The 26,070-nt window shown below is 35.2% G+C and overlaps 1 protein-coding gene across 2 annotated transcripts in view; it reads left to right on the forward strand.

The window, feature by feature from the left end:
• EDIL3 (EGF like repeats and discoidin domains 3) overlaps positions 1-26,070 on the forward strand; it is a 397,106-nt gene that overhangs the window by 350,863 nt on the left and 20,173 nt on the right. For both annotated transcript variants that reach the window (XM_080682026.1, XM_080682025.1), the window contains one exon: positions 15,238-15,393. In XM_080682026.1, the coding sequence (XP_080538152.1) occupies positions 15,238-15,393 (156 nt within the window). The remainder of the gene's footprint in view (positions 1-15,237; positions 15,394-26,070) is intronic.

Raw genomic sequence — 26,070 nt, forward strand, 5'->3', positions numbered from 1 at the left:
AGTCATGTCCTAGGCTGGTATCTTACCTAATAAAGGTCAACTCTGATCTTTGCATCTATTGTGCTTTTGCATCTGTGATAACATACCTGTGTAATGTCAGGGTAACCTGTAACTTCCCTTTTTCTGGACCCCTCAGGGAACAACCAATGAGCCAGGGGGAGACCACAAATTCCCTCATTGTTATTGTTATCATGTTCGTTGTTAACTGTTAACTATCTTGTACCCACCTATGTAAAAGAAGCATGTGTCTATCATTTTACTTTTTATGCAATCCCAGAGGTTACACCCCCCCCTCCCGCCACACACACACACTTTGCTTTCTACCACCTCCCTAATCTATCACCAATGGATTTCATTTAACCCACTGATGTCTCTTCCTTTGATGGCATTTATAAAAATAGGTGAAAAACCACCATTCTCCAAAGCGTTGTCTCAATGCGTTGAGACTCTGCTTCCTGTCAATTGTCAAAAGTTTGGCCCAAGTAAACTCACAAAAATTCTTTACAGGTTTGAATGTTTGTTAACATCAACAGTGTTCATTAATGGAGAAAATTAGGTATTCTTTTTTTTTTATAAACCTTTATTTTTGAATGTATTACATATGTTCCTTTTTTTTTTTTTTTTTTTGCCCCCCTGTTACTGGTAGAAGTAGAATTCTTGCAATGTCACAAGAAAAGGAATTTTCTGAGACTTGCAGGGGAGAATGAATGATATGTATTTGTGTAGGTCTCCAAGGTCTCTCTCATTCCTGCCATGGAAAAAGTCCAATCTTGTCTTCCACAGTACCAGAATTAAATTCACTGCCAGAGTTCCTACTCCATACTGGACTCCACAGTCCAGTCCAGCATCTGGCTAGGTTAGCTTGTCTTCCCAGCTGCATGTCATTGCATGTGGGGTCCACATGGCAGGCTAGTGCATGGGCAAGTGCAGGTCGTGGAGCAAGTGAGAAATGGGAGTACAAGAGCATGCAAGAGAGAGATAATTCTTTGGGGATTATAACTGGGAATTTAACCAACCAACCCTTCAGGATTTCCTGCGCTTGCAGTAGCTCTGCCCTCTAGCTAATTATCTTTTATACAGGTTAGATTGACAGGCAAGCACCTTTCCCATGTCATGCTAACTTCACTGCGCACGTGTCCATTTCCACGTGTCCATTTCCCCCTTTGTTTGATTCCTTCCCCAGTGATCGACAGGGAATGGACTGGTGGTTCCGTGGGGAGTGTGAAGTCACAGCTTCCTGGTGCAGCTGCCCAGATGACCATGCTTATATTGTCTGACCTCCCCTTTGCTTTCCTCCTATTATAAATATTAGCTAGCTAATTGTGATGATAACAGTTTCATTGTAAAGAAATTTCTGAAGTTATATTTTTATTGTCATTCTATCTAATAATTTCTACATGATTTCTTTTTAAATCAGTATTTGAACTTTATTAAAATACATTTGGCTACCAGGATCCTTAAGTACTTATAGTATCTCTATTTTCTGTTTGTGTCACTTTCGTTTTTGCAAATTATATTTTAAATATCAGCAACTTTGTGTCTCAAGTTCCAGATGGGATATCAAAGACAGTTATTGCAAAGATGTTCAGCCATGGAGGGGTGTCTCATGAAATTTATTTAAATTCTGGACAATAGTGGTGATTGCTAAAGCAAGAGGTGGTGGTGGTGGAAGAGGGTATAGGAGGGATAAATGGTGATGGAAAAACATAAAATAAAGAACAAGATAAAATAAATCTATAAGAGGTTCTTCAATGAAGTGAGCTCTAACTTAGGGAGTGTTTAAAATCTTGAATACATATGCAAAAAAATAACAATCTTAATATAATGAGTTTGTTCTGAGTAATTTATTAATTCCATACCTAATTTAAAACTATGGTTTATGATCTATTTTACAATAACTGAAAATACAGTGCATGGACAGTTTTAGAGTTTAAGAATGAGATTTTAAAAATATGAGATTGTTTAGAGCTGATTGCACACAGAAATAGCCCATGTTCTGACACAAGCATATATACAAAAGTTCCTTCAATATAGTTACTTCTCCAAAGAAGGAAAGAATGAACATCTTTATTGTTCAAATGAAATCAAGAAGAACATTACATTATGAAAGTTACATATTGTATAAGCAAACCATAACATTATAACTTGTAGGGATAGTCCTACTTTCGGCTCTATTATAGATATACTAGAGGCCCAATGCATGAAATTCATGCACGAGTAGGCCTTCCTTCCCCCAGCTGCCGGCTCAGGCTTCCCTCTGGCACCTGGAACCCAGGCTTGCTTCCCTCTGGCTGACAGCAGGCACCTGGGACCTGGGCTTCCCTCCAGCCCCGCCTTTGTCCAGAAGGACATCTGGAATGATATCCGGTCTAATTAGCATATTACTCTTTTATTATTATAAAGGACACATTGTACTGTGGAACTTAATTAACATTCTTTAGATAGCATTCAGATTTTATCAGCATCCAGCACCCATTTTATATTCTGCCACTTAATAAGCTTAAATGACCTTGGACATTATATTGAGGAAAATAAATGTAAATAAATGTAAATAAATATTGACACCTAAAGGAGAAGCTTGATGAGATTGGAGTTTCCTGTATACAACAGCTGCTCCTTATTTCCACTTGGGAACAAAACAAGTGGAAATTAGCATCAATAACAGTGGAAGAATATAGGTAAGGTTTTTATACCATAAATAAATTAATATAAATAAATAGAACATGCTGATTTTATGGAGATTCAGTGAGAAAATCTATAACCATGGCCTTTAATGACGCTCTCTCAGCTGACACTTATAATTTGTAGTGACTGAAGTACTGATGAACTAGACAGCCCTTCCAGATCCATCTGAGCCTGACTTGACTTTCCTTCTGCAAATAAAATGCTGACAGTGTTACCATGCATTTGAATGGCAATAATTTTTATTTTCTGTATCATATATATATTATTCTGTGCTTTGGACAAAATATTTTTTAAGTCACCCTTTAGGGCATTCCACTTTGTGTCAATGGTTCTTAACTCTGTAATCCAAAGGCATTTATTGCTCTTCCTGCTGGGCCATCTCCCCTGCTCTCCCCTCCAATCACTTCTGAGCAACATGCTGACATGGGCTGTTTTTCAACTGTTGACATTGACAATTTCCTAAAGCCATTTGAAGTAGGTACCTCATGCCTCATTCCTCAGAGGCTATGGGGCTATAGCCCTTTCCACTTCCTTTTGTAAAGACGAAGAGAAAAAAGTGACATCTAGGTTTCTCTGCATCTTGTTTCTTTGTTGTTGTTTTAGCCTAAAAATCAGTCACCACAAAGTGTACACATATCCGGGTCAGACTGGAAAATCTAGAACTAAGGTTTACTTGGGCTAATGAAACTAAATGATGTATAGGACTCTATAGATGATTTACAAATTGTGAGAATGGCAACATTTTATATAAACATAAAATGTGCAGTTCCTTTCGGCAAGCATGGTGCATAAAATTGCATTGTGTATCCTGTCAACTTTCCTATTTTTCAAGGGTCTCTTAATATTTAAAATATGCAGTGTGATTTGCCATTATGGCAGTGTACTTTGCTCTGTGGATGTTTTATTTTCAGAGTTCTCATGATTTTTATTATTTGTCACAGAACAAGAAGGTTTATGCAAATATACATATTGGCACACATATTTGTGTATAGATGTGTTATGTTTGTACATGTCAGACTTTAAAATATATAATGGTGTACAAAATACAAATGTCCTTGGTAAAATTATACTAAGTAAAGTAGCTGTCAAATATATATATTCAAACAGCTTTTCAAGTGAATAGTCAACTGAATTCTGAGTATTGGAATACATGCAAGTTTGATCACCAGTTCGGTGACTCTTTAGCTTTATAAAAGATTCTGACATAATTTTTATCTAGGTTGTCCTCTTGCTGTGCTATGAAAAAACACTAAATAACAAACTATTTCAATTTCTACTTATAGTTGTGTCATTCTTTTCTAAGTTACATGCAAATCATTTACCAGTAATTTTCTTTGTTTTCTACTTAATTTGGGCTTTGGTACTGCTGTAATTAAAATATTTAATAATGTTTATTGGATATCACTATGCTCTTTGATCTAAGACTTGTATTATGTCTCCATTAACCAACTAATAATGACTCTATCAATTTCAGACTAATTCAATTAGCCACTGTCTGAATTCTTATTCATGAAATATGTTAAAGTTCCCAGCCAAATCAAAATCACACCCAAAAGGTATATAAAAGGTATGTTAATTCTGCTCTCGCAAGGTGATCTTATTTTTTATGAGTTCAGCAGAAAGTCACTTTCAATGAATTAAAAAGAATAGTACCATTCTTTTCCTTAAGAATTTTCTAAGTTTTATATATTTTTTCCAAACATATTTTACTCTTTCCAAAATAGAATTTGGAGAAATTGGGTAAGAGCTTATCTGTTAGCTTGATGTCAAATTTAGTTAATTTTAACTATAATGTTTGAAAATAATTTTTCAAACCAATTAACAAATTAGATTTATACAGAATATTACAAAGATCTGTTCATTAATAAAAGAACAGAAAATCAAATTATTTTCCCTTTATATGTCGTAATTTAAGTGAATTAATCAATGCCAGGCAATAGATTCAGTCTTTAGAATCTTAATTTATTAACTCAGAATGTGTTTATATATTTGGTTGTTTCTACCTTTTAAACATATTTGAAATGTAATGAAAAAATCTTGAGATATAGACTTCCATTTAGAACTATTTCACACATAGAGCTTTAATGAAACCTAGTTTATTTTCTCAAATGTTTCCTGAGAACTACAGTTGGAAAGTTCCTCGGGAGCCTAGAAAGAAAACCTGATTTTAAGTGTTCCTATGCTGAGCTTACCTCATTTTACCACGTTCAACTTCTAAGTTGTGACTGCTGCAGCCCTTGATTCCTTCCCATTGTCCATGAAGTATGTATTCAAATATATGTCAGATGATGACTTTCCAAGCTATCTGGACAGAGTCCCCTGTAACTGCCGTGTGAGGATTCCAACCTCTGAAGCAGAACAGTGGTAGCCAAGACCCAGAGTCTGCCCTGTGGCCTAGGGGACCTGATAGGCACTTTACTCCAAAGAGAAACTGTGTGCTGTGAACAGTACTCTACCTCCCAGAGTCCCATCCCACCCATTTCTCCATAATACAAACCTGGCTGAGTAGAATAGAATATATTTTGCCTATATGTTAGATCATTGATTCACTCAGTACTGTATGTGTTTATTGAAACAGCTTGTGTATGCCAGGTGCATGGTGAACAATGAAAACCAAGTTGCCTATCTCTATGATTTTACACATGACAAGAGAATACTTTGGATTCTCTATTTTTAAGAAAATAAGTTATCCTTCCTATGTTAAGAGGAAAAACAGCAAGAGTGGGAGAGGCTCATCTTTCAGACTAGCTAAGCTGTGGCGCCTAAATGTCTACTGAGGCTTAGCATAACGCTGGAGGCAGTGTTGATAGCTGAAGGTCAGAAAGGAAATTCTCACAACTTCCTAATAGATTGTAAGAGACAAAGGGGAACCCTTATGACTAGTGTGCTGGCAAACACCCGGACTGTTCTCTCTCTGTTCAAGTAAAGGGAAAGAAAACGAGATGACATGGGGCTTATATTTAAATATGCAGCATAACAAAAAACAGACATTCTAAAGGTATGAAGAAAAACTATAAAAATGGAAAACTGTCTGCAGAAACAACTTTCTATCTATCTATCTATCTATCTATCTATCTATCTATTATCTATCTATCTATCTATCTATCTATCTATCTATCTAAATGCAGGTTCCATAACGACTGAACAAAGGCTCAACCGAACCCTGGAAGTCAGTCCTGCAGTCAGTACTGGGTTGCCATGGTGACCCAGCACTGACTGCTGCCAGTGTGGGTGCAGCCACCCAGCACTGACTGCTGAGGGGGCTGTGGATCAGGCCTGGAGAGAGGCCCGAAGAGAGAGGCAGTGTCTGATCCGCAGCCTCCGTGGCAGCTTTAGATCAGCCACTGTCTCTCTCTTTCTCTTCAGGCTTCGCCAGCAGCCTCACCTCTGTTTCTCTCCGGGCCTCCGCAGGGGCTGCTGATCAGCCCCGCCATGCTGATCAGGCCCGGAGATAGGCCCAGAGATGCTGACTGTCATAGAAACTGACCAATCAGAACCAAATCTGGGTGAACCTTGAGGAGCCAATGGCTGCCTAGGAGACGGAGCTTTTGACGTTGACTGGCATAGAAACCCACCAATCAGAACCAAATTGGCCGGCAGGGGAGGGCAGTTGGGGGGCGAGATCAGGCCAGCAGGGCAGGGCAGTTAAGAGTGGGCAGGCAGGCAGAGGCAGTTGAAGGCGAGATCAGGCCAGCAGGGGAGAGCAGTTGGGGGCAAGATCAGGCCAGCAGGGCAGGGCAGTTAGGAGTGGGCAGGCAGGCAGAGGCAGGTAGGGGCGATCAGGCCAGCAGGGGAAGGCCGTTGGGGGCGAGATCAGGCTGGCAGAGGAGGGCAGTTAGGGGTGATCAGGCAGGCAGAGGCAGTTGGAGGCGAGATTAGGCCAGCTGGGGAGGGCAGTTAGGGAAGATCAGGAAGGCAGGCAGAGGCAGTTATGGGTGATCAGGAAGGCAGGCAGGTGAGAGGTTAAGAGCCAGCGGTCCCAGATTGCGAGAGGAATGTCTGACTGCTGGTTTAGTCCTGATCCCACAGGGCAGTCGGACATCCCCCAAGGGGTCCCCGATTGTAGAGGGTGCAGGCTGGGCTGAGGGAACCCCCCACCCTGTGCACGAATTTCATGCACTGGGCCACTAGTAATGTATATAAAGATAGTTTCTCTATGAAATGAGCTAAATGTTGAGATGATGAGGAAGCTATCTTTAAGAATAATGTACTTCAAAGAAATTTTAAAGGTTAACAGTAGAAATTGCATTTTCAAAAATAAAATCTACAATATTAAGGACAAAATGCAAAACTCTAAGAATGCAAAGGAGAATAGTTAAAAAATAAAAATGAATGAGAAATATTATGAATAGGAAAAATCAGAAGAGCTGGTGTTTGGGTAATTGACCATCCAGTGAGAGATGCCAAAAGAAGCAGAAGCAACATTTTAAAATATAAGACAAGTAAACCTTTTGAGCACACTTGTTTCTCCCAGAAGGAGTCCACAGCTTGAATAGGCCCACTTTACCAAAAGGAATAAAAGAGACTCTCAACAAGATCTCACTTATATGTGGAATATAATGAACAGCATAAACTGATGAACTAAAATAGATCGAGAGACAGAGAAGCATCGAACAGACCATCCAACCTCAGGGGGAAGGCAGGTGTGTGTGTGTGTGTGTGTGTGTGTGTGTGTGTGTGTGTGTGTGTGTGTGTGGTGCCTGGTGGCGGGGGGTGGTGGTGGTGAGAGATCAACCAAAGGACTTGTATGCATGCATATAAGCATAACCCATGGACACAGTCAGTAGCGGGGCAGAGGGCATGTGCTGCGGGGCGGGGGGGGGTGTTGGGAATGAGTGGGGAGAGGTCAATGGGGGAAAAAGGATTCATATGTAATACTTTAAACGATAAAGAATTTTAAAAAAGATAGATTCTGGTATCCTAGTATCTGTTGGTGATGACAATGATGAGTAGTAATAATAATTTTAAGAATAAAGAGCAAACTTTGTAACTATCAGCCAGGGTGGAAGGGGGACAAAATGGAATATTTTATTCAACAAAATGTTGAGAAAATTACATTCTAATAAATAAATTAAGTATGAACTTTATATCACATGACATATAGATATAAAGTGAAGATGGATTAGATGTAGAAGGAAGAAGGAAGAGAAAGGAAGGAAGAAAGAAATTTAGAAAGCCCAGAGGAAATTATAGAACATATAAATAATTTTAACTGATCTAATTGTGTTCTTTTTAGGCATACACAAATATACAATCCCTGAGGAAGTGATTAATAAATTTGAACATAGAAAATTTAAAAACGAGTGTAAACATAAAATGAATGACTATAATTTGGGAAAAAAAGCAACAAATATATCAGAAGCCAGTATTTATGCTATATAAGTAGTTTAAAAAAACAAAAACAAAGAAAAATATCTAACCTAATAGGTAATGGATAAAAGATATTAAAGAGACTCATCTACTAGTGAGAGTGAAAAATTAGAAATATGTAAATTTCAATTATAATTTATATACTAAATGTAAAATATTTCATTTTTCAAATTGTCAAAAATGTAGAATTTTATGAAACATAGGAATGGTGAATATGTAGAGAAAAAATGTTCATATACTGCCAATAGAAGTGTATAATCTTTCTGGAGACACATGAAACAACATATATCATTTTAAAATGGCAGGTTCTTCATACCTTTAAGGAAACAGTTGCACCAATGAGCAAAGTTATGTTCATTCCAGATTTTTACTGATGAAAAAGAATTGAAAACAAATGAAAGAAATATCCATTGTATACTGGTTAAGTAATATCCCTATGTATACATGTATCCATAATAGAGAGTATTTCACAGCCATTACAAGTTGTTATCCTAATAAAGAGGGAATATGCAATTGACCCTCACATCATCGCAAAGATGGCAGTGCCCAGAGCCAATAAGGAGGGAATATGCTAATTGACTGCCCTGCCCTCAAAGATGGCGGTGCCCAGAGCCAATAAGGAGGGAATATGCTAATTGACTGCCACGCCCTCAAAGATGTTGGCACCCACAGCCACAAGATGGTGGCGCCCAGTCCCCTCAGCCTCACAGCAGACCTGCAGCAAGGATGGGCCCACTCCGCGCAACTGCCTCCAGAGTGCCCCAGTCCCCTCAGCCCCCCAGCCACCCAGGGTTGGCCCGAAGCACAGGCAAGCCTCAGATGGCGGCTGCCCAGCCGCCAGAGCCACCCGAGGCTCAGGTAACCATGGCCGGCTGAGGTTGGCGCTGCCAGCAGTGGCAGCAGCAGAAGTATGATGGGGCATAGCCTTCCTCTGATCACCAGGTCACCTCCCACCCCTGAGGGCTCCTGGACTATGAGAGGGGGTAGGCCAGGCTGAGGGACCCCCCTACAGTGCATGAATTTTCATGCACTGGGCCTCTAGTTATATATAACATACAGTAAGTAACAAAACACTAATTACAAAACTACATTATATTGTGAATTTCTTGTATGAACACATATGGGAAGAGCAGATGTCTAATATAAATATCAAGATGTCAATAAGAATTAACTCTGGGTAACAGAAGTATAGGTTATTTTATCTGAATTTCTTATATCTCTTTGCATCACCTGAAATTTCCACAATGAATGTTTATTACATTTATGTTTCTATAATGAATCTATTTTTCATATCCTTTGACCAAGTAACCTTAATTCTGTTAATTTGTCTTATGTAAATGAGATATGTGACCAAATGAAAGGACTAATATTTTGTGAAACTATTGATTTTAAAGGAAAATGAATTAAGGGTACAGGGAGAAGTAAATAATTTACAGTAAATAAACGATTCTGGTAAATTCTTAAAATAGCTTGTTAGAACAAAAATATCTTAAAAGTAGTTTATTGATATAGAGAATTACCAGTGAAATATTACAAAAAAAGAAGAACAAACTAATTAACCTATAAATATGGACTAAAAGTGCAACCAATATCTGGTAACCAAAATTGTTCAAATGCCAAGTTCAACAAGTTTGTCTAAAAAAAAAAAATCCATGTTTATGGGGGAGTAAAAAACATTGATTATATTTGCTAGTGAGGTAGAGATTTTTAAAATATTTTATCTTAGTATTTCTCAGTATTTTTCATAGCATATATTACTTTTATAATGATAAATATTATTACAAAAATATGAAATATTAATAATTATTATGCTATCTCTCAATCTTAGTTAAAATATGCAGTTGAACTACTTGCATAAGTGAACTTTAGAAAAGTTAATAGTCATGAACTGACAACAATCATGGGGTGCAGCTCAGTTGACATATGGCGCTGTTCGTACTATAATTGCAGGTAATTGTTAAGTACAGAATAATCTCACTTTTGAATTGAGGGCAGATGATGCCTGGATATTTGGAATGTCTACAATAGGCCAGGTGTCCTACAAAACACACTCCTGGGTGATCACCTGGGCTTGGAAAGCTTGTTTATGACACTATCCACATGTTATAATGGTTTCATATGTAAAAGCCACATTGCAAAACATCAGTAAAACTGTAAATTCCCTCTATCCTTTGAAAGGTTATTTTATGGTATCTTTTTTCTTTCATAAAAGTGGTCATAGTTTTAAAATTCCATAGGGAAAAATCAATTGCTATATTAAAAGTTTAAAAATATTATCGGAATTTAAAACTTTTTTAAGGGAGGAATGCAATGATGAGTGTTAGAATAAGTGGATTTATCCGGCCTCATATAATATTTTAAGGTTCTGAACCCATAACGTTAGAGTTACAAAAGCATATCAGATAAGGGATTGGAAAATAGTTCATAATAAATTGATGACATTTACTAGTAGGCCTGCAAATATGGACTGAAAGTATAACCAACACCGATAACTAACAATATTGTTCAAATGCTAAATACAATTAATTATGTGCCTTAAAGTAGCTAGGATTATATACAATTGTTTTATGTAAAGTTGAGATGAAAATTCTTTGTTTAAACCAAAATGTTACCTAAATATTTTACCCATAATTCTATCTTAAATACTATATTATCATATTAGATTCAAAGTTATTCCTATTTAATGAGTTAATCTTGCAAATCTCCATGAACTTATCAAATATATAATCCAAAATAATTGATACAACATAAAAGCAAAAACTAGAGCATTTTAGATGCAGTTGACTGGCATATTTCTGTGATAAATCTCTTTGGCCTTTTTGTTCACTTCTCTGCACACTTATTTATCTGTAGCACTTTTCATTTTCATCACCCCTTTAAAAACATCTCCATGAAAATCATGACTTTCCTAGTCTTCCCTATCTTCTTCCAGGGAGCCATCTGTCAGGGTGTTATGCAGATATTTGAAATGTAGCTTATCTGGACCTTTTTCAAACAAATGTTCTTAGTTATTCTACACTGTTTTTCTAAGTTAGACTCTACAAATATGCTTTGCTAGGAAATTACAGGACATTTTACAATAAAAAAGTTATATTCCTACATAATCCTCGTGCAATACTCATATATTATCTAAGCCTCCCTATATATCTATTCTTTCATTTTTCCACACTTACAATTAAAAGAAAAAATCACTATAATTTATAATCTAATTTTCTCTTCTAATATTCTTTTGGAACCATTCCCTATTATAATATAATCAATTTTCAAGTGGGGGTACACAACATTCCATACAATTAATAATATTATGTTTAGTTAAGCATTTTATCCATGAATGGGAATTTCAGTTGATTCAAATTTTCTCTACTTTAAGTAAAAATAAAACAACTGTCTTTTTATATAGCCTGAGAATGTGACCAAAATATACTACAATCTAGAAGTTGCTCTTAGGACAGTCTGGCCACCCAGTTTTTCTATTTCTGTATTTATGCTTCTAATAAGTTGTTCAAAAACTCATACTAGATTCTTTCCTCAGATTTATTCGCTGTTTGTTATCAAAGCCTTATATTGCTCTGACTATATTCTATATATTATTTTACACACTTAATACATATTAACTCATCTAATCCAATTACTAGTAAATCCTATGGACTATTCATATGTATATATGTATCCATAATAGAGAATATTTTCAGATGAGGAAATTGAGATGCAGAGAGGTAAGGTAACCTGCCCAAGGGCAGATAGACAGCTAGTAAGGGCAGAGCAGGTTGGGAAGGCAGACCACTGCTCCACTATGATACTAGTGTGCTGCCTCTCACAGTCACATTCCTGAAGATCAGAGACAATTGTAACTAGTTGCCTTCACACTAAAAATTGGTTGTTACCACCATGACTTTGTGTTTCCTTCCTTGACCAGTAATATTATCCTGGGTAGAGAAACAAGAGCAAGGCTATTAGCATTTTCTGCTATGCTACATGGCGGCACTTTTAGCCATGGGTTGATTCTTGTCCACGGAACATGCTTAGGAAGCAGTACTTTCTCAATCCAGCAAAACCTTTATTGAGGGACCATTACTTACAAGGCATATTTACTAGTAATACAGATCCGGAGAGGAAGTGCAGTGCACCAAAGCCAAAAGTCTACCCTTGTGCCAGGTCAGAGCCCTAAATAACCTGCTCTACTTGAACCAAACCTTGAGAGGTGAGGGTTTGAAACAGCAGAAAGTACTTTGTCCAACACGTTTGCAGTACAACTTTAACTCAGAAGATCTGCAAGAGTGCAGAGTGGTCCTGGGCTCGGGGTAAGCAGTGGTCCAGAGGAACGGGCTTTTCTGGGATCCTCCTGCATGCTGAGCATGAGGGTGATATGTGCATGAGCCTATCTCGGGGTGAGATCTGAATATGCCCTGTTGCCGCGACCTCATGATAAGTGTGGGATGCTGATTATTTTTATAGTGAAAAGGGATTTGCTGAAGCCTGATATTCTAAGTTTAATGTAACAAATTTTAGGACAAAATCCAGCTTGAAACAGATTGCTGACTAAGTCAAGAAGTTGACTTAACTGAAAAAGAAAAAAAAGAAAAAGATTTCTAAATTAAAAAAAAAAAAAAAAACAACTGGAGCAGTTGAGCAGGAGAAAACCCTATCTGTTAGAAAGAGCCAAGACATACAACTGAAGGAGAAAACATCTCCACCCAGCAGGAAGCCCAGCTGACTTTAAGAAACACCACAGAAAAAGGGATGCTATAAGCCTCCTCATTGTGTCACGTTAGCTAACGACTATATAGGAATTTTAGGAAATGAGGAATCTCGCCCTGGAGGTGTTCATATTCTTGGAGGCAGTTTATAGCCTTGATGGCAAACAGTGACTCAGAGCACAGAGAGAGGGAGAGAGAGAGAATGTTTCCATTTATTGTGTTAGCAGCATCAAGAACACTTTGAAGATCAGCAGCTATGTCTACATGTCTCAGCGCAATTAGATTTGGAATTAAAACAAGAAAAGCAATCCATATTTTTAAGCCCCAACAGCTGAATAACAGAGAGGAAATTCGTGTTAGAAACAGGGCTGCTATCCCAGTATTGTAAAGCCAGGATTGTTTTTGTCTAGGGCTTAGAGTTGCTGTAAATTTGATGAGTGTGGTGAGAAAGCTTTGAGATGCCTCAGAAATTCCTGAAATAGTCACAGAGAATGGGAAAAAAATCATTGGCTGAGAATCTCTATGTATGGCGGAACTTTGAATGGGAAAGACATGGATTTGAATCTGGGATCCTTCCTTTACTCACGACTTATCTTTGACTAAAGTTATGTTAGACATCTATTCCCTCATCCCTAAAGTGAAGAGACTGCCTCATCGTACAGGGTTGTTGAGGGGGCTCAATAAACACATACAAGAAAGCACTTAGTATAGTGTGAGCAACAACAGTTCCCTTCCCAGGTTACACAGTTTTGCCACCCTGCATTGCTATTGGATGCACAAGGTTTTTAGATGGTATAATACATGCTTGGAAAATAGCAAAAACAGAAGCACAGTATTTTGTAGTTTTTGTTAGACTTTCTAAAGTATTTTAATAAAGGATTAAAGCTCAATTTGAGCATCGTGTTTTTAATTAAAGAATGTCTTAAAAAGTAAATAAAAGTTTATATGATTTTTAAAGGAAATATTTCTAGGCTGTGAAACATTGGGAACTTTGTTCATATTTTTATTTGATGAGCATCTATGTTATTAAATATGCTCCATTCAATGCATTCTCCTAGCCCTCTCTTCTCATTCATGACCTGTATCTGACCCATGACTGTCTATTTGTGGCTATGAACATCTCAGGATGGAGAATCTGAAATAGAAACAAAAGGACACAGTGGTTGAAAGCAACCAAGGTCACACATGGGATCATGATAGTTAAAGATGATAAGATCAAGGATGTAACAGGGCACTTAGTCATAGGAAGTAGGAGGAAGTAGGTGGCTATTGTAAGAGGAGAAAGGAAGTCATAGATCAAGAAATATTAAGGAACAAAAAGTAAAGGTCTTATAAGAATTGTCCACATGGAAACAAATTGTTCCTTTTTATTTAATGAGCATCACATGATGTAAGAAAAGATGCATGAATTAGGAAATGAAGAGGGAGAATACTAAATTATTCAAGGTAATGTATCCTTTGATAAAAATTATCCCTATCTTTTGTATTTCAATTTGATGAATTTAATGCTTACTAAACCACCATGGGTATTTAAGTATATATTTGTCCTTTAAGTATATATTTTGCAGGAACAAACACATTATAAACACAGATTCCACAAGTCATGGATGTATATTTTAATCATCCTTCATCTTTGAACAATACTCGACTTTCTCCTCAATATTTTCAGGATTGTAGTTTTCTGAAAGAGGATTTTCATTGGATAATGATTACAATAATTTGTTATATATTAATGAACTGACTAAAATTCATGGAAACAGGATTGGCTTTTTATTTAATGTTTAATTTTGAAACATCTAAGACAATTTTTGTTTCTTTTTTATATATCTTTATTGATTTCAGAGTGGAAGGGAGAGGGAGAGAGAGATAGAAACATCAATAATGAGAGAGAATCATTGATCGGCTGCCTCTTGCATGCCCACTACTGGGGATGGAACCCAAAACCTGGGCATGTGCTTAGAATTCGATCAGATTCGAACCCAGGACCCTTCAGTCTACACGCTGATGCTCTATCCACTGAGCCAAACTGGCTAGGGCAACACTTTTTGTTTCTGATGTGTACATAGCAACAACTTTATTATTATGAATTGACCAGTAAAGTCAGGAAATTGAATTATAATACAATATCTGGGAGATAATGACCAGTCTCAAGAAGGTCAAGCTTTCTAGTTCGAAACTGTCTCAGTTACACAAAACTGCACAGTTGGATGAATCAGTTTAATATAAAACTGATTAGTATGCTAAAATGACCATCTTTTTATTTTAAAATGGTCAACGTGGTTGTTCAAGTTTTAAACTGTTTACCCCAGTGGCAAAATCCAAATTACAAGCCATTAATAAACTTAGTCATTACTTTCCAATTACATATAATCAATGGAATTTTGCCTTTAGCTTATATGTTTCTTAATCTCCTGAGTTAAAGAGACTTGCAAATGTATAATAGACTCTATTGTGGCATTTAAATTATGTGTTTTCCTTTTTTTAGGTAGATCTTCTTGTCCCTACCAAAGTGACTGGCATCATTACACAAGGAGCTAAAGATTTTGGTCATGTACAGTTTGTAGGCTCCTACAAACTAGCTTACAGCAATGATGGAGAGCACTGGACTGTGTACCAAGATGAAAAACAAAGAAAAGATAAGGTAAGTCATCCATGTGGTTTATAATATGCCGAGGTGGAGGATCAAATTGTATCCAAGTTTGATTGAATGAACTGCTTATATATATGTAATGAAAATAATAGCCACATGCATTGAAAAATATATGTTAGATAAAAAGCTTTAAAGAATAGCACTGTAAAGGAGTTTATAGTCAAATATGGTAATTGTGCAGGAAAACAAATTACTTTACTAATAACAATTTCTAAATTATCAATTACCTAATATCCAACTAAGTAAGATTCAGCTTATATTTTATAAACGTAATAGAAACTTAACTAATTTATCATAAGGCACATGTAAATATTGTTCCAACACATGATGCTATTATTTTTATTATTAAAATACATTACTGGTATTAGAAAAATGTTCTTTGGAGAAAAATAATTCAAACATTAACTAAAATGTTTTTTAATTTTTGTATTTTATTATTTTAACAATTGGGAATTTTAGAAATACACAAATTTCAACTCTTCTACTAGTTCATCAAAATTAAAATATAGGACATTCCTCTGCTCAACTTCCTAAATTAAGTTTTGATTCATATATTTGTTTAATTTTTGACCTGTATAATTTATTTTAATATTACAATGACAGATATATATTAATGCATCATACAATTCTATCCCATATAATTTCTAATTGTTTTTCTAAAAGTTGTTACCATTTTGAGCAACTTTTTCTGGTATCTACTGGTCTGGATTTTTATGGACCCTGGAAAATGGACATGCTCTGGGGTAATATCAATAATTAGTTGGGTCAAATATTAAAATATGGCCTCAGCTGAACTAATGAAATTAATTCATTGCTTGGAGTCTTTTTGCAAATAACCTTAGCTTTCTGAGAACATCAACAGAAACAAAATATCTTTGTTTAAGGATCTGGGTGAACATATACAACAATTTTATACACATTAAATATTTCTGAGTTAATAATTTTTTTTCATTTTATATAATAGTTCTTCCTGCTGTTGTGTTATTAGCCAATAGAGAGTTGAGAATATCTTTTTTCTTCAGATATTCTGGCAGAAAACATAAAATTTTCTAGAAATCTAACCCTGCAATGGCTTTTTAAGCGAGTCAACAGAGTCTGAATTCAGTTCACAGAAAATTTATTTTAGAGGACCATGTTTTAGTTTAGCCACATCTATTTACCTTTTAACATTTTAGAGCAAACTCATTTAGCTTCTTGATACATTCATTGAATATCTCAGAACACACACACATTTTACCATCTAAGAAACTGTTGTATCTTGCAATGTCACAATTTGATTGTCAACACTTACTATTTTCTAGAACATAAAATAATGTCATGTTTTATAATTAGCAGTATCTTAGATTGAATTAATATTGAGTATTTTGTAAAACTCTGTTCAAATTTATTTTTGAGCTGTAGACAAATACCTGCCCTCATTTTTTGCAAGTAATGATTTCAGTTCCTTTCTTTCACATTTTACAGTAGGCAGTCTGATGCATAGAAAATATTTATGTTCCATAGGTGAAGATTTATAAACTTCATAAAGTATACAACTCTTGAAATTAATTTTAAAGTAGATAAGTATTTTTATTCATAATCCATGTCTAAAAAGCACAATTATAATAAGTAGAAAGCACATTTATAATAGTGAAATCATTATATATGATGATTTTGGGAGAGGTGTAAAGAAAAATATGGTGAAACCACTGTAGTGGTGAAATACTTCTTTGTCTTCATTTACATTGTGATTTAATGATTATATGTGAATAATTTAACATTTTTTTTCTTAATAGACTAGAAAATTTCATATTAACACATTTTACTTCATTATCTTAGTCTGAAATGTATGTAAAACTTTTGTGTTATGTTGGCCAAGTTACTTGATAGTGTTGTTCAAGTGTTCTAGATCTTTACTGATTTTTTATCTACTTGTACTCTCAATTACAGAGAGAACAATGTGTCAATCTCCAACTATAATTGAGAATGTCTTCTTGCAGTTATATCAGTGTTTGCTTGATGTATTTTAAGCTCTGTTAAAAGATGCATGAGTAGTTAGAATCATAATGTCCTCTTGCTCAAATAACTCCTTTATCATTAGAAAATGCCCTTCTTTATCCTGATAATACGTTTTACTCTGAAATCTACTTTATGGGTATTGATAGAGGTACTTCAGCTTTCTTTTGATTAGTGATATGTTGGTATATGTTTTTCCCGTCCTTTTACTTTTAGCCTAATTGTACTTTGTATTGGAAATGCATTTCTTCTGCGCAGCATATGGCTAGGTCTCCTTTTTTAAATCCAACTTTCTCTGCTTTTCACTGGAGTATTTATATTTGAAATGAGTATTGATGTAATTGAGTTCACATCCATCATCTTGCTGTTTATTTTCTACTTGTCACATGTTTTCTTCATTTCTTTCTATTTTCCTACCTTCTTTTGGATTAATTGAATGTTTAATGTTTTCTTTGTTGACTTATTTTCTATAACTTTTTTGTTTTAGTGATTGTATACATTTTATACTTATCAATCCTACCTTCAAATTAATATAGAGCCTCAGAAACTTACCTCCATAAGCATAAGTAAAGTAGATTATAACTGTAAGTTCATGTACTTAGGAGCTGCATTTATTATAACACATGATTTTGATTTTGACATTTCCAAAATAAGTCTTATTTTAAAAAATAAATAGGCTCCCATTAGGCAAGTCAGAAAATTATGAGTGTATATTGACACAGTCAGTGAAAAGGGTGTAAGCCAGAATTCTCATATGAGACAATGTTACAGTGCTATCTATCCAATGTCAAAATTTCTGAAAAATTAAACCACTTCAATATTATAAACAGGGCAATTAGCTAAACTCAGCTAATGTAACTTGTAGTTTTGAAATCTAATTTTGCCAGTTTGTTTATAATATTAGAACTAATTCAATATAATGAAGAAAAGACTTAGATAAGTTTACTATGTATTACTGACAAAACTAACACCAATAAACTATACAAAAAAACGCAGCATTTACTATTATAATAAAGAAATACATTATGTATAAGAAGAAACTTCAAGACATAAACAGCTCCATTCCCACAGAGAAGGGAATTTTATAAAATAAATGAGAAAATGTATTGCATAAGTTTTTTGAACATTTGTGAATATATGTATTTATGTGCATATATATACACACACACACACACACACACACATACACACTGAGTGGCCATATTATTATGATCTCTGAACGCATGTATATCCTATATAATAAAAGGCTAATATGCAAATATATATTGGAGGCCCAGTGCATGAATTTGTGCATGGGTGGAGTCTGGCCAGCCTGGCCAGGGGGAGGGGACATGGGCAGTTGGCTGGCCTGCCTGCTGGTCAAGGGGACAATTTGCATATTAGCCTTTTATTATATAGGATATACACTGAGTGGCCAGATTGTTATGCGTTCAGAGATCATAATAATCTGGCCACTCAGTGTGTGTGTTTGTGTGTGTGTATGTATATATACACACATGTACATACTAGCAGCCCAGTGAACGAATTCATGCACGGCTGGGGTCCAGCTGGCCTGCCCTGATGGGGGCCGATTGGGCCAGGCTGGCAGGCAGAGGGGCCAAGGGAGGTTGGCCAACTGGCCCGGCCCCTGATTTAGCCAAAGCCAGCTGGAGGAAGGGGCCGCCCCCTGATCAGGCAGGTTGGCTGGCCACAGTGCGTGTCATAGTGAGTGGTCATTCTAGTGTTCCAGTTGCTTGGCTTTTATATATATAGATACCTTTTATATATTCAAATTACTATTTTGCTTTCTTGTTTTCATTACTATTATTACTAGGTATTTTACTTATAATTTCATATATCCTTTATAGATGTGCTCATTTTCTTTAGAGAGGCCCTACACAACTTAGCAATTAATATTTCTAAACTTAAACAAGCCAACCCCTGTTGACTCTTAGTATTATTTATGTCTTGTTTTCCATGGTTACTTTCCATAAGGGAAAAATGTCCTTATTCTTTACAAGTGCAAATTTAACTACAAGCTTTTGTCCTAATAAATATAATAAGTGAACTGAATGTTTCAGGGAAAAATATGTGCCTGTGAGATGTTTTATTGATGCACATTTCAAAAGGAAATATTTACAGAGTTTTCTAATTCCTTTATTTGTGCCTTTCTGTTTGTTGTTGTTGTTGTTGTTGTTTTAGACTGCTGGCTCTAATATATTTTTGGAGTATGTGTATGGAATCTAATATAGATCCAGAAATAAGATTTATTATTTCAGCAAAACAATATTAACATAATAGCAATATTTTAGATTTACTGTAAGTGGCGTAAGTTAACTTTTTAAAGTGTATGAATGCCTTTTCTGTTTTTCATTAGTCATAGCTGACTAAGCCTCAGGAAAGCAATGCCAAGGAAAATTATATATGTGCATAGGAGTGTCTAAATATATGTATGAATATATATATGTGTGTGTGTGTGTGTGTGTGTGTGTGTGTGTGTGTGTATTTGCACACCAGTAGTCAATTGGAAAAAAAATAGATGCTTTGTTCTTTTCATTTAGATTCAGCTTTTCACTACCCTCTCAGAGCATTTATAAAAATTATAGTTAACTTCAGTATTCTATTTTTTACAAAATTCCACATTAAACCTTTTATAATTGAGCATGCGATAACAGTCTCATCACAGTCCCTTCATTCTTACTTTTTCTAGTCTACAATATGTATTTTCTAACATTTAACCAACATTTATATTTCTCTACAACGTGGACTCAGATACATTTTTTTTATTTGAAAGTCAAATGTTCCTTTGCTCTCATGAAAGTGACATTTGTTTTATACTTTTGGAGCTGTTTTTTACTGCAGTTAGCAGGAAAATTGCAAAATTTCACAGAAACTTTCAGTATTTAATTTTTAAGGTTATAAGCCAAAGTAAAAACAATAATAAATTTCAGGAAGAGTACTTATATGGAAACATTACAAATTAAGATGGATTTTTCATCCAGTATATTAGTCATAATATCATAGTGTTTAAGTAAACCTGAATTCACATTTTGGGAGCTTTCATCTTTGGGGACGGGGAATGAAGCTTCTAATATTCTATTTTGTCTCTCTCCCTGAAAAATTATCCAGGATTTTTAAAAGCTTAAGTCAAAAACATTGCAGCTTTACTCTGGATTCTCTATAAAAGAAAATCCAAAACCCCATTTCCAATAAGATTTTGTTGGACCTTAAAGATTAATGACACATATTCATCAAGCACAGTCTATAATACCTTGGTGAACTCTCTAATTTAGTTGTTACCAAAAACATCTGATCATAACACTCATGAGAGAGTTTATGAATAAATAGAGATTTCTGGGCCCTGCCTCTGCTCTGGGGATGAGCTAGGAATCTAAATGTTTACAGAGGCCCCAGCTAATGTGAATAATAAGCAAGTGAAAAAGATGACTCTAATTGACACCAAAGTCAAAAGTAAGTTTTTGAAACTAAGTGTTAATTTTAAATTTTTCCAAGTCAAAATGGAATATATTCTAATTCATTAGAACTTTGGTTGGCCTCTAATTTGCCAATAGAAGTCAGTATGAATCAATGTCTCCAAAGTAAGTTTAGATTTTAATAAGCTTGTCAATTCTCTTATGAACACTAGAAAGTAAACACGTGTTAGTTTTCAACAATTTTTAAATTTTAATAATATATTTAATGAGTTAGGAACACAGGTTATTCATTCACTCATGTGTTCAGTAGGCAGTTATTGTCTACTCTATGCCAGATGTATGGAGATAAGGATCTCAGCATGACACAGAACTCCCAATCTAAGGAGGAGTTCAAGACAGGTGGAAGAACTTTGTTTTCAAGTCAGCTTATTTTGAAGAATCAATACATAACCTACCCAGTGTACTATCTGATAAGACAACTCTGGGAAATAAGTAAAGCATAGGTTATGTCCATTTCATAAAAGTCCATGACTCTCCAATGGGAAAACAGAGTTCTTGGTCCTTCAAGACTTCCTTAGTTTTCTCAACATTAATGTGAAAAACAAGCAGCAAGTAACAATTCTCATTCATACAGCTTCTATAATGGGTATTGGAGGATATATTCAAATTTGACAGTAACTACAGGGCATCCTTCATTCCTGCTGAAGCTGGCACCCTCCATTAGCTGAAATTAAATTTGAATATTTAAAGCCTGGGAAGTCCAGCTCATCAGTGAGGCAGACTGAAGCAGACATGGGTCCAGTAGTAGTCAATAGCCATGCTCTTCTTTTGAAGTTCGACCTGGCTCAGAAATTTAAAACCTGCAGAAGCCCTTTGGAGGAAAACATATGGAATCTTCAGTGGCAACCACTGAGGAGGATGCTAGCAGGAGGAAAACAAAAGGGGTGAATTAGCCTTGCAAGGTGGAGCAGCCCCCCGTTTTTGAGCTGCAGGAGCAAAGAGAGATTCTCTTCGTCTCACATGGAGATCATGAGTTTCATGCACTCAGAGCCCTGTTACTGCTTTACGTAAAGCAGGCAGGGAAGGAAAGTAGCTGCTTTTCTGAAAGCAGTTTTCAGTAACTACTTGACTGCACAAAACACTCAACTTCAAAAATAGCAAGTGAGTTGTGCCCTTACATGATGGAGATTTATATGTAGCCACAGTAGAGTGTTTACTGAGGTATTTGGTGAGTGAGTTAATTAGAACTAAGTTAAAAAAATGAGGATATAGTTTGTTTTCTAAATATAAGGACAGTCTTATTTAAATAACCACCATCTGGTATCACGGTTATTTAGAATTTTATCTGCTTTTTTCCTTGTTGTAATTCAATATTATGGGACCTGACTAGGATATGGCTGGTGTAAAGAATGCGAAATTGCCTATATTTACATAAATGTGGTGGTATTTTCAAACTCCAGATATCACCTGAGAAGGTTGCTATTTTGATATAATGTAAAGTTTAATGATGAGCTGACCTTTTTTAATTTTAAATTGTAGGGTGGGGCAAAAGTAGGTTTATAATGGTTTGTAGGGAAAATAATACAATAACTAATTAATAATACAAGAATAAACTCTGTGTTTCATATACTCACAACTGTAAGTCTGCCCAGAAGTGGAGAGAGGGAGATAATAATAGTTAATGTCATGATTCCACTTTTAGTGCCATAAAAACTACATAGAATTAAAGATTTAAAAAATGGTGTTCTTTAAGACTGAATGGAGGTCTGCTAACTGATGCAGAGACAAAATATTTATTGAAACAATGTAAATAAAGAGGCTAGTTATTTTCATAATATATATACTATACCAATTACAAAACTCAAGGAAATCCTATAAGTCCTCATTTAGCATTTGTAATTCATGCTCCTGCCAAAAATAGAATGGGATCTAGGTAAATTTTGCCAAGGTCTCTGAGCAATAAGGCCACAATCTCAGGAAATATTCCAGTATAGAATTGATATGGCAAAGTGAAAGTTGTTTGCACTTCTAGATCTACCTGCTGGATTGGGAAAGGATAATAACCACATTGAACAAATTTAAATTTGCAAAGTAGCTTATTGTCACCAGTGAGCAGAGTGACAGTTGTTAAGGTGCACAGAGAATAACATTATGGAGACTCTTATCAGAATCAGTTGTGAAGTGGGGGCTTGGGTCAGAAACAAGGCAAAAAACCGGGTGCAACTTCAGAGGCAAATAGACAGGACTGTCTTTCCATTGTCACATTTAACATGAACTACAAGTGTCCTGCCTACCTAAAGATGTTTGTTCCTGAACCTAGCCTAAAGAAGGATTTAAGAGCAGGAGGGGAAGAGAGGAATGGGAAGTGGGTTTATGGGTTGGAGAGGGTTAGTAGCTTAAATAATTACAATTGAAGAATCAAGTAACTAGCTACATGGTAGAAATAAAAGATAACCTAAAGTGACAGACTAGCTATAGGAACAATCAGAGGCCATTGTATGTTAAGGAGCTTATTAAATTTAAGAAGTCACTTGGTTTATTTGGAGACAGCAATATAAAACGAGTTGTCTTTCTTCAAGGATTGATTTTAAAGTTGCAAAGGAAATTTTTGTATGTTATTTTATAGTGTATAATATTAAAGATTAGCAATGTGAAATATGGTTAATTTTGGCCAATGAAGCCTTTACATTTCTTAGGTGGTGTTTGGATTTTTTTAATCTTCTTTATTTAAAACAAAATTAAAGTGCTTGTTTAAGGACGCACCATCAGGTAGTAAAAAAAACCACACACACAAACAAGTATATATTAAGCACAAAATCCATAAAACTCAACAATTTGGGGGTTGATTGCTCTTATGACTCATATTTTGTGACAGATAACATCCCAGCACAGATGCTGTGAAACATCATTCTCAATAAGTTTATGGAGAAAAGACAAAACAGTGGAGAAAAGACAAAACAATGTAGGAAATACAATGAGTAATTAATATGTGTTTCTTCTTTGTGTTATTTTATGTCCCAAAAACCCAGAACACCTTTATTTTAAAAATATATGATGAACTACCTAAAATGTGAAAACATGTATTTTTTGTAAGTTAACAGATGTTCTGCATGAATGAAAAAAAGATGTGTGAAAAATACAAAGAATGTGTATAAAATAGTATATAACATTTTTATTATTATATGCTTTGGAGCCTTAACTTCCCAATGCTTAAATGCTGAAAGTCTTAAAATTTTCTAATTTTTGTCTTCCTAATCAGCCATCACTCATTAGAAATTAATAAAAATGTCTGCATTGAAAATTCTGAATATCTCACATTTATGATTGATTTACATATTATTAGACACAATCATATAACAATATTCCTCAATAGAAAAGAATTACTCATTATCTTATTCAGATTATCCTTGTATTACTACTGTGAGTGACCCATCAAGTGTTAGACCAAGTAGGACACTATGCAATGACCAAACTGTTAACACATAAAAAAATATATATTGGTTGTTGATATACTTGGAATGGTCAAGGAAATAAAACTTTAATAAATGGTTTAAAATTCAAGTATTTTATCATTTACTAAATGGCAGTAATGAACCCAATAAAGAACTTATCTAAGAAAAATAGTTAATATTTTTGTTAGAAAAATGAGAATGTCCTATTTAATGGAAATCTAGTAGTTATCTGTCCAGCCATGAAAATGAGTACTTGATCAGTCTGAATAAGATAGAATCAATTCATTATTTTGGTACTTGAAACTATGCATTGACTATTGGCTAGAATACAGCAAAAAATATGAATCCAATTCATTTCTAAGAAAAATTCCAAGCAAATAATATTTTAACTTTTTAATATAATATTATTTTGAAGGTAAAAGGAACCTTTCAAGAACACTAATTCTACATGGTGCACATGCCATTTTTACTATCTGCCATCACACCATCAGCTGCAGTATGTTGAGCAATTAAAAGTCTTTACCACTTTCAAAATGAATTAATATTCCAGTCTTTTCTACTTTTCTATAGTTTAAATCTAAAAAAAAAAAAACACTAAAAGATACTTGTCATAGTTCCATGTTTATGAGGAACTATAACAAGATTTCTAACTCTTGCCACACCCTCTAAAGCAGTGGTTTTCAACCTTTCTAATGCCGCGACCCTTTAATACAGTTCCTCATGTTGTGGTGACCCCCAACCATAAAATTATTTTCGTTGCTACTTCATAACTGTAATTTTGCTACTGTTATGAATCGTAATGTAAATATCTGTGTTTTCCGATGGTCTTAGGCGACCCTGCTAGCAGTTCTCAACCTGTGGGTCATGACTGCTGTAGAGCCTAAGACCATCAGAAAACACAGATATTTACATTACGATTCATAACAGTAGCAAAATTACAGTTATGAAGTAGCAACGAAAATAATTTTATGGTTGGGGGTCACCACAACATGAGGAACTGTATTAAAGGGTTGCGGCATTAGAAAGGTTAAGAACCACTGCTCTAAAGTGACCCACTGCAATGATTCTGATTTATTTCCTTTTATTGGATCTCAAAGTAAAATTGCATTAGGATGCATGGAGTGCTCTTGAGACACACATTTGTATTAAGCCCCTTAGGGATCTTATGAAAAAGGCATCACATTTCTCATCATTACAAAGTTTCTGGTGTAACTTGAAATGCAAAACTGATTAAAAGATAACTGAAAAATAAAAGATTAATCCAGTGATTATACCTGTTTGAGGGGACACTCTCCCCAGTTTTTCTGCAGCTGTGAACAGGTGACCAAACCTGAGAATAGTGAACACAGGAATTAACTTCCAGCTCTGCATTAAAGTGAGAAACAAACTTAATTTTGTACAGAGAAATGAAATATTAAATAGTTAATAATAGTTAAAGGAAGACATTTTTCAATAGAGTGAAAATAATATTACTTTTACATAGCAAAATAGCACTTTCGTGTCTTACTTTTGGTAGTTCACTAATATCTATAAGTAATAGCAAAGTTGATGTTTCCCTCCTAATAGCGAGTATATTTTAATAATCAATATACCCTCAAATCTTTGAGACAAAATCATCCAGAATTCAGCTCAGACCAAAGCAGAGTTTGCACCTGCTCAGCTCATGTAAGGATTCCCTATGTTCTTCACTTAGGGTTGTCAGATTTAGCAAATAAAATAAAGGAGGCCCTTTAAATGTGAATTTCAGATAAACAATGACTAATTTTTAGCATATGTGTATCTCATATCTTACAACCCCATTTCCGTTA

Source organism: Plecotus auritus, assembly GCF_963455305.1.
Source record: "Plecotus auritus genome assembly, chromosome: 7".
Lineage (NCBI taxonomy): Eukaryota > Metazoa > Chordata > Mammalia > Chiroptera > Vespertilionidae > Plecotus > Plecotus auritus.